At 37.4% G+C, this 9746-nt stretch overlaps 1 protein-coding gene across 1 annotated transcript; it reads left to right on the top strand.

Moving 5' to 3' along the window:
* The first annotated feature begins 4757 nt into the window (after nt 1–4757).
* On the top strand, nt 4758–8431 carry LOC143878280 (putative glycosyltransferase At5g20260). The gene is made up of 3 exons (XM_077380581.1): nt 4758–4858; nt 6720–7074; nt 7892–8431. The coding sequence occupies exons 2-3, from the start codon at nt 6733–6735 to the stop codon at nt 8429–8431; spliced, it is 882 nt and encodes a 293-aa protein (XP_077236696.1). The 5' UTR covers nt 4758–4858; nt 6720–6732.
* Nucleotides 8432–9746: the final 1315 nt, after the last annotated feature.

Below are 9746 nucleotides of genomic sequence, written 5' to 3'. Positions count from 1 at the left end.
CCCAAAAGTAGGGCCATATGTGCCACGTGTAGGCCAACCCTTGAAAGTGGGGCCACACGTGAGGGGGAGTGTTAAAGTATAAAAGATTAAATACTGCATTTCTCCAACAGCTTAAGCTATTGGAGAAGTTGGTAAGTTAACACACATGTTGCCTTTCTAGTTTCTTTCTACCATCAATTGGGATTCCCCCACCTGCACAAAAAAAAACTTTGGGAGAGCTATTCATAATTTTTTCAATTTGGTTAAATTAATGGGTTTTGCTAACGAGTGCACACTCGTTAAGGAGCATTTAAAGCACCTATTTTCATGTACCTACACTTTTATCCTCAAAACACATTTATTATTAGAGAACCGTTTCCCACAATTTCATTTCTATTACGAGAAAATAACAAGAATACCCCTATGTCATAAAAGATAATAGCCAAAGTACCTTAACCCAGTTTCCATGAGATTGAAATATTTTATTATTTTATATGAGATAAGTTTATTTTTGTCATTTTCATGAGATAATGTATTTTGTCATTTTTATGAGATAGTGTATTTTGTTCATAGGATCGATGATCCTAACCTTCCATCTATGCATTTTTTTTAATTGTGGTGTCCATTTTAAACTTCCTCAAATCAAAGGGTTAAGATCATTCTATGGAGAAGATTTTACGGGCCCACACTATCTACATTAGGGCCCAACAAATGAATGGTTGGATCACCCACGCAAACAATGTCGGCACACGTATTTTTTTCATTTGTTGGGGGTGTGCCCAGAAAATATTTTTCAATCCTAACCCCGATCTATGTAGTTTTTTTATATTGCGGTGTCCATTTTAAACCTTCTCAAATCAAAGGGTTAAGATCATTCTATGGAGAAGATTTTATTAGAGAGTAAATTAGATCTGAATTAGAGAATAAAATCCGGGCCCAACAAAATGAATGGTTGGATCACCAAAAAAATGCGGCCACCAGTATTTTTTTCGGGTTGCACGTAAGTGCAGAGCCATCCACCATGTAAATTGTCTTGCATTAGATAGGTCTTTTTTATTATTTTCTATGAGATATAAGTGTATTAGTCATTTTTTATGAGTGAGTGGTATTTTGATCATTTTCTATGAGATAGGGTCCGGAGGATTTTGATAGGCTAAGAATCGAAATGCATGGTAAAAGGAGAGAAGCATAGTTTGAAATGACAGAGATGAAACTTATCTTTAGATCAGAAAAGACACCCGGCGTTAGGGAGATGGTACGTGTCGTTCATCAAGATGAAACTTGTCTTTACATCTTACAATGGTAAGTACGCGTGTCGCTCGTGGAGATGAAACTTGCTAGGTTTTTTTTGGAGTATTGGCAGGGCAAAAGCATAGCTTGAAATTACGGAAATGCCAGAATTAATGAGGACATATAAGGGAAGTCAAGAAAAACCAAAACTGGGATGTGAACGGTATTTCAACAAAAGCATCAGACGAATTTTCAGGGATTTTGCCTTTTAGTAGTAAAGGATTCTTCTTCAGTTGATCTACAACGTATACAATTGGTATCAGAGCAACCTCGGAGATTTGTTCGTCGAAGTTTTGATCAAGGATTCGCTTTACAATTGGTATCAGAGCAACCTCGGAGATTCGTACGTCGAAGTTTTGATAAGGATTCGCTTCTAGGCAATCTTGATCTTTCACATCGAAAGGAGATAGAAGAAGATGTAATATTTTATTCAAAAAAATCAGAGAAAAGATAAACGTTTTCTCCTCTTGGTTTGTGCGTGTGGTTTTGCTATTTTAGTTTATTCTTCTACAATTGATCTCCAACTTCTACATGGGCAACTTTCAACGCGGAAGGGTGTGGCTCTTTGGTGTAAAGTCATGGGTTTGCTCCCCAGTGATGAGCGTTCGAATCCCCCCTTGCTTATCTGTTTCCGGGTGATTGCGCGCATCCGTAGGGAAATAGTCCTACCCCCAAGGGGGTGGGGACACCCTCCATTACCAAAAAAAAATACATGGGCAACTTTGATGCTTTTTGACGTAGAATCACGTTAAAAGGGGGCGGATGCGTACTGCAGGGGGTGAAAATATCATCGCCTAATCGAAAAAACTAGAAGAATTGCCACATACAGGGACGGAGCCAGAGGGGGGCACTTGCCCCCCCCCCCCCCTCAAAATTGAAAAATTCTCAATTTCTCAGGATCTATGTAAGTATGGACAAAGTGAGGGGATGAGAACATAGTGTTTTTTTCAATCGAATAATCTGTGTCCAAACTTTTCCAAAATTGTAATTGTCAGAAATTGCAATTATTACTTCTCTCTCTCTCCCTCTCTGGGATGAAAACATAGCGTTGTTTTCAACTTCGAATAATCTGTGTACAAAATTGTCCAAAATTGTAATTGTCTGAAATTAACTCTTGCAATTAATACCTCTCTCTCTCTCTAGGATGAGAACATAGGCTTTTTTTTCAACTTTGAATAATCTGTGTACAAAATTGTCCAAAATTGTAATTGTCAGAAATTAACTCTTGCAATTAATACCTCTCTCTCTCTCTCTCTCTCTCTCTCTCTCTCTCTCTCTCTCTCTCTCTCTCTCTTTGGGATGAGAACATAGCTTTTTTTTCAACTTCGAATAATCTGTGTACAAAATTGTCCAAAATTGTAATTGTCAGAAATTGACTCTTGCAATTAATATATCTCTCTCTCTAGGATGAGAACATAGCGTTGTTTTCAACTTTTAATAATCTGTCTACAAAATATCCAAATTTGTAATTGTCAGTAATTGACTCTCTCTCTCTCTCTCTCTCTCTCTCTCTCTCTCTCTCTCTCTCTCTCTCTCTCTCTCTCTCTCCAGCAAACTAAAAATCTCCTATGACATTGTGGATTTGTGGCCAACAAATGAACTGTTCGATCATCCTCTGAAGTGGGACCTAGAAGAAAACTGGAATTCACGCATACACACACCATATAAAATCTCCACTGATACGCTCAAAATATATTAGTTATAATATGGTGTAAGCTCGCATAGTTCAAATTATTTTTTAAAAAGTATTGTATAACTTACCATAGGATGATCCAAGCTATCCATTTGATGGGCCACATCGTAAATAAAGTGCACCCTAGTGAAAATGGTTTTTGGGGTACAATGTATTTACGATGTTAGGGTCATAGCCCAAAAACTCATTTCGATAGGATGATCCTAGGCCACATCGTAAATACAGTGCACCCCAATGAAAATGGTTTTTGGGGTGCAATGTATTTCCGATGTTAGGGTCATAGCCCAAAAACACATTTCAATAGGATGATCCTAGCTCTACAATCTGTATTGGAATTGCATATTATGGAGACCTTTCATAGAGCTAGGATCGTTCTATTGAAATGAGTTTTCTGGCATAGCCTTACATTGTGGCCTATCAAATGAACGGTTTGGATCATCATATGGTAAGTTGTACAATACTTTTTGAATGATACCAGACTACACGAACTTTCACCATCCCAAAACAAATTACCCATGCCATGCTAGGAGTGTTAAATAGTGGGCCCGACCCATCAAAACATGTGTAATATAATTTGGTCCCACTACATGAAATATAAGGGAAAAGTTGTACTAGCCCCCTTTTTTACTTGGGAGAAACCCTCTAGTGTAAAAGAGTAATGGGCCTCACCCATGTTCTGCCCCTCAAGCAAATTCCTGACTCCGCCCCTCGCCACATAGGCTTTTTAGAGAAGGGGAGAGTTCGCCCATTTTTTAATCGAAAAAACTGGAAGAATTGCCACGTAGGCTTTAGAGAAGGGGAGAGTGTCGGGTTTCTTGCAAAACGGGAGTCGGTTTGGAGAAAAAGACACCAGTTGCTCTGCTGACACGTGCTCAAGAAACAAAGAAAGGGGCACGAGCCCCTAAAAATCAATTCGAAATTGACCATATCATCAGTCAATTACACCACCTTCTTAATTTCCTAAACGGGATCCCGTTTTAGAAGCTCTTTTTTATTTTATTTTTTATGGGTAAGCTGAGGCAAGACCCCAACCAGATCCCGTTTAGGCAAGATCCCGTTTATTGATGGGTTACGCATGATCCCGTTTTAGAAGTTCTTTCCATGGAGGAGAAAGGAAGTTAGATCTTGAACTTTATAATGTTTTTTATAGAAAGAAAGATATGGGATCATGTAGTAAACTTTCCAAAGTTCGATTAGTTTCTAATTTTGAGAGTTGAACGTGCTTGCCAGTTTGCCCTTATAAAAACCATACCAATGTTTCGTTTCTTGTTCAGTTCAAGAAAATTTTGGTAGAGAGAATGAGAGGCTTCAGGTGGTTGCTCTCCTCTCTCTTAACCTTACTTGTCATTCTCTCTCTCTCTCTTTTCTACTTAAATCGTTTCAATCAGCCCAATTTCAATGTCTTTTTCAACTCCATCTTATACCCTAAAGACCAGACTAAGATCACTCGTGGAACAATACAAGTCCCTCAATCCTCAACACTCTCAGAAGAAGATTTCACAGACAGACCACTTCCTATTCCAAAAGTTAATATTTCTACTAACAACACGCCTTTTGAAGCCTCTATTAGAGTAAGTGAAATCACGCCATGTTTATTATGTTAGGGAATTTCACATTCTCATACCATATGATTGGCATTCATTATATGTGTAATGGTTTTTAAACATTCTAGTTCAGTGAGTGCAACGTCATGTTTATGTTCATATTCAAGGGTTGAATTTAGCTGAAAAAATTACTTCTGCAGGAGAATATTACTTCTTTGAAAATGGAAGTGGGTCTAGCAAGAGCTCGAGACTCCATTCGCCACGCGGTTGGGCGAAGAAACTTCAATTCTCAGAAAGAAGAAAGCTTTGTGCCAAGAGGATCCGTTTATCGAAACGCCTATGCATTTCATCAGTTAAGAGAAACTAGAAAATATTTTACTTCATAATATAAAGCTTTTATCATCGTTATTTTCTCAATTTTTTTACTGTAAATTTATATTAGATTTTCACTTCACTAATCGATAGCCAATTTGAAATCTTTTTTTTTTTTTTGGTAAGTTGCAAATCAAAAGCTTTTAACTGGTAATTAAATTGCTCCTGATTTTTATAAGTAATGATTTTCTAATTTTCCACTGTTAATTAGTCCGTTCTTCTTTTGTTAAGTTTCAATTTTCAAGTTTCTTAACTGATGATTGCAAATTTTCTTTTTTTTTTTTTTAGGGATAATTACATTTACACCCCCTCTAGTTTCTGACACATCCACTTCAACCCCTATAGTATAAAAAGTGACAAAGACATCCCCTCTAGTTTCGTTTTGTTTAAGGTTTGCCCCCTCAGCTGAAGGTTCGTTCATAGATTGAAGGGTTAGGATGGTCCGATAGAGCTGATTTTTTGGGCACATCCTATCTATGTCAGGAACCATCAAATGAACGCTTTGGATCATCCAAATAATGTGGGCCCATGCCCGAATCCAAACACTACCAAACGCTTTGGTAGTGTTTAATCCTTCGTACTTTCAAGTATAGTTTGTAACGAGTTACTTGTTTAAAAGAAACAAAGTGTGTACATCTATAAAAAAATAAAAAAAGGTGTATTTTAAAGGCATGCAAGCCATTTGGCTACGAGGAAGCCCAAGCCAGACGAATGATATGCAGTTTCTACATCATTAGATAGTTCTTTCATCATTGAATATATTCCCTAACCCTCTCAACATGTGTCTGGATCAATTCACGTGTAAGCTCCCTTATTAACAAGAAAATGATATTTCCACCCCCTTTTGTTTCTATTTTCCTAAGAATAACGATATCTTCGCCCTCCTCCAGCTGCTAATCTTTTCACGAGAATGACTATTTTTAGGAAAAGCCAAACAAAAGACGTGTGTATGTTTGGAAAGAGGGATATCATTTCCTAATGCAGTGTTATTTCCTGACGTAGGCGGAAGCACGTGGAAAAAGGGGAAGATCACCATCTTCAACTCGGTAGAAGAATACGTCTTCTTCAATAAAATCCCTTGAATCCACAAGGAACAAGGAAGAGAAAACGAAACTATATAATTCCATTCAAAGATCATCTCCTTTCAATATACACATATGCCCATATATAGCGCTTTTTGTTTCCTAATTCAATAAGAATTCAAATTTCTCTCAACTAAAATACTATTTAATCCTAAGATTCTAATTTATCTATAATTAGAAACTCTAGTAACTAAGAAATCTACATAAATTAGAATGCGCCCTACATCATTTCCACCCCAATTGTTTCTCTTTTTCTGAAAGTGGCTTTATTTTCAGGAAAAGACAAATAAAAGGAAATGGAATAGCAATTGCTTTTGAGAAATGATTTTTGTGCTCCAGTGTTTTGATAAACATGCACTCCACTTTTCTGTCGTGTAGTATTTAAAGGGATGTCGGAGGATATTACAGTTCTCAAAAGACTCTTAAAGCCCTTTACATGCTACAAGACAAACACGTGAGAGCATGTTTATCAAAACACTGGAGCGCTGAAATCGTTTCCCTTTCTTTTTTGTAAGAAATTGCCATTTTCCGGTGTGCAAAAAAAAAACATTTTCTGTATTCACAAATATTACCGATCATATGTTGTACGAGTTTAGGGCTTGGGGTTTAGAATTTAAGATTTGGGGCCGCTTGGAAAATTTAGGACAAAAAATTTACGAGTTTAGAAGGTTTGTAATTCTTCTTAAAAATTAACGAAAATTTTCTACAACACTGGAAAATTCACTAGTCTTATTATTTGCACCTCATATTGATGAACAGAAGCTACATTGAGATGGAGAAGAGATTTAAGGTGTGGACTTACAAAGAAGGGGAGCCACCTTTAGTTCACGATGGGCCATGCAAGAACATCTACGCAAGCGAAGGTCAATTCATCGACGAGATGGAGAGCGGAACAAGCCCGTTTGCGGCCCAGAATCCAGATGAGGCCCATGCCTTCTTCCTCACCTTGAGTATAGTCAATGTTATTGAATTCGTGTACAAGCCCGTTATCAACTACTCCAGGGTCCGGCTCCAACGATTGGTCACTGACTACATAAATGTGGTGGCCCACAAGTACCCTTACTGGAATAGAAGCCGTGGGGCCGACCATTTCATGGTGTCTTGCCATGATTGGGTGTGTGAATCCTCCTCTCTACCTCTTCTACTATAGTATGAATCTTAGAGAGTTATACTAGTCTAAACCTAAAAATAAATAAGATGACTTATTATGGGACTATGAATCTATGATGTAGTGAGAATGGGCCCCATTGTGTATGTGGGTGTGCCCTATAGTAGTTAGCCATCAGGACCATTGATCTGATAGTCATCAAGATAATCTAGTCATCATCTTGATAAATGGAAATTATCATGAACAAATGCACACGTGGCATTTGTGCTTCATGATCAGGACCATTGATCTGATGGGCCAACACAGTGGGTTACTAAAGAGAGGCGTGTAATATCTTTTTCATAATGCTCGTCAAAGATCTAGATTCATCCACTGAGGGTTGGATCAAGGGAAATTGATCGGACTTGGGCCCATAATATTCATGGACCAGATTGTTGAACAAGTGGCAGTCGGTCCATGCCGTACATAGTTCTTTTCCTCGACTAAAAGAATGCTTATACTTGGATTTTATAATCCTGAATTTTACAAGCTAAAACTTTAAACTTGGATTTTATATGGTAAAACCTGGATTTTAAAACACATGGATTATAAAATCCAAGTTTTAGCTTGTAAAATCCAGGTTTTAGCTTATAAAATCAGGGTTTTAGTTTATAAAAGCCAGGATTTTACAATCCTAGATTATAAAATCCATGTATTCAAACGGCTATGTTTCCCTCATTTTGATGACGACAATCCTCTCTCTTTACGGTCTGTTGGTTTACTTCAAGTCAAAGTTGTCAAATATTAAAGTTTTACTTGCTGACTTTTTCCACATGTAAATCAGGCACCGGATGTGTCAAGAGCCAACCCAGAGCTCTACCGAAACTTCATTAGAGTTCTTTGCAATGCCAACACCTCAGAAGGTTTTCGGCCGGAAAGAGACGCCACATTGCCGGAAATCAACATCCATTCCGGGCACCTTTCGATGCTGAGCACAGGAAAATTCCCTTCACAAAGATCGATCCTCGCCTTCTTTGCAGGTGGTTCCCATGGCTACATAAGAAAAGTCTTACTAAATCAATGGAAAGACAAAGATAGTGAGGTTATAGTTCATGAATATCTCCCCAAAGGCCTCAATTACACTGAATTCATGGCCAAGAGCAAGTTTTGCTTGTGCCCAAGTGGATACGAAGTCGCTAGCCCTAGAGTGGTCGAAGCCATATACGCAGGTTGCGTCCCTGTGATTATATCTGATCATTATGTGCTCCCATTTAGTGATGTACTTGATTGGAGTAAGTTCTCCGTTCAGATTTCGGTGGATAGGATACCGGACATTAAGGTGATCTTACAAGGAATTGCAGAAGATGATTATAAATTGTTGTAGAGGAGGGTCATGCAAGTACAGAGACATTTCGTGCTAAATCGCCCAGCTAAAAGCTACGATGTTACTCGCATGATTCTGCATTCTGTGTGGCTAAGGAGGCTTAATCACCGGCTTCCCTATTGATCTTCTTGTATATTTTATTTGAATGTAAAATCCATAAATATCAATTGCAACATACCTTTTTAACTAGATTTTTAGGGTTTGCCGTGTTAGACACTCTGTATCCATGCCGACACTCGACGAAATTTGAAGTTTTTGCATGCAAATTACTATGATTTGTGGACACAGATTCGTGCGTCGAGTGTCGGCATGGATACAGAGTGTCTAACACGGCAAACCCTAAAAATCTAGAAACGGGGCAAACCCTAAAAATCTAGAAATGGGGCACATATGTACATATAAAATTATTTATTACTAATCATAATTCATAACAAGATAAATATTGTATTCATTTGACAAACTCATAAGTCTTAAGATTAAGCACTAGTGCATGAGATACTCAAATAACAATGCATTAATCAATCTAATCTAGTTCTCTTAAGTCTCTAAAATTCAATGAAAAGAAGGGCCAATAGAATGTAATGAATTTGGAAGAAGAGTTTGTTTAAGATTTTAGGTTCAGGGATAAGATAACAAGAGTTAAAAGAAGAGTTGATAATAAAGTAAGAGTTAATGTGGTTAATAATTAAAGAGAAGTTAAACACAATATTCAAAGAAAGAAGTATGTCGACAAATTTATTTATTTTTTAAAGAACTGCTTTGTTTTGATATTGGCCCCAATCACATTGCTTCCAACCATGGTTTAAAATTTCGACCGAAATTTTGGATACCGGTGGGGACCGAAACCAAACATTTCCGAAATTCATATTTTTGCCATTTCGGTAATTTCGGTCCGAAATTTCGGTTTAATGGCATTATTTTTATTTTATTTTTTAAAGTGTTACAAAATTTCAGAATTTCGGTCCGAAATTTCAAATTTTAAGTCCGGAATTTGGAACCAAATTACCAAATTTCGGACCAAAATTTCGGTTTTTTGTGGGGTCCTAAACGGTTAGGGTAACCGAAATTTTAAACCTTGCTTCCAACTTTATTCAAATTGTTATAATGGCATCAAGCTCTCAGCAGACTGGTAGAAGTTCAAAATAAGGAGTTTGCCAAATCAATGAACAGCTCGGAAGCATCACTCCTCATACTTACACATCCATAAACTGGAAAATGAAAATGCTCATGCTCGACACTTCATCAAGCCAAAAAAGACGACCTAACTCAAGGATCAGAACTTCTATATTTTATTTTTTAACCCTAAACGGAGACC

Source organism: Tasmannia lanceolata, unplaced genomic scaffold, assembly GCF_043159265.1.
Source record: "Tasmannia lanceolata isolate RefF3 unplaced genomic scaffold, GAP_Taslan_0.1 ptg000006l, whole genome shotgun sequence".
NCBI classification, from domain to species: Eukaryota; Viridiplantae; Streptophyta; class Magnoliopsida; order Canellales; family Winteraceae; genus Tasmannia; species Tasmannia lanceolata.
Note: the sequence above shows the minus strand (reverse complement) of the source record. Positions and strands in the feature narration are given on the sequence as shown.

Coding starts and splice junctions, on each gene's coding strand:
- LOC143878280 (XM_077380581.1), top strand. CDS start 6,733: ATGGAGAAGAGATTTAAGGTGTGGACTTACAAAGAAGGGGAGCCACCT. Junction 7,075..7,891: donor TGGTGTCTTGCCATGATTGG/GTGTGTGAATCC, acceptor CATGTAAATCAG/GCACCGGATGTGTCAAGAGC.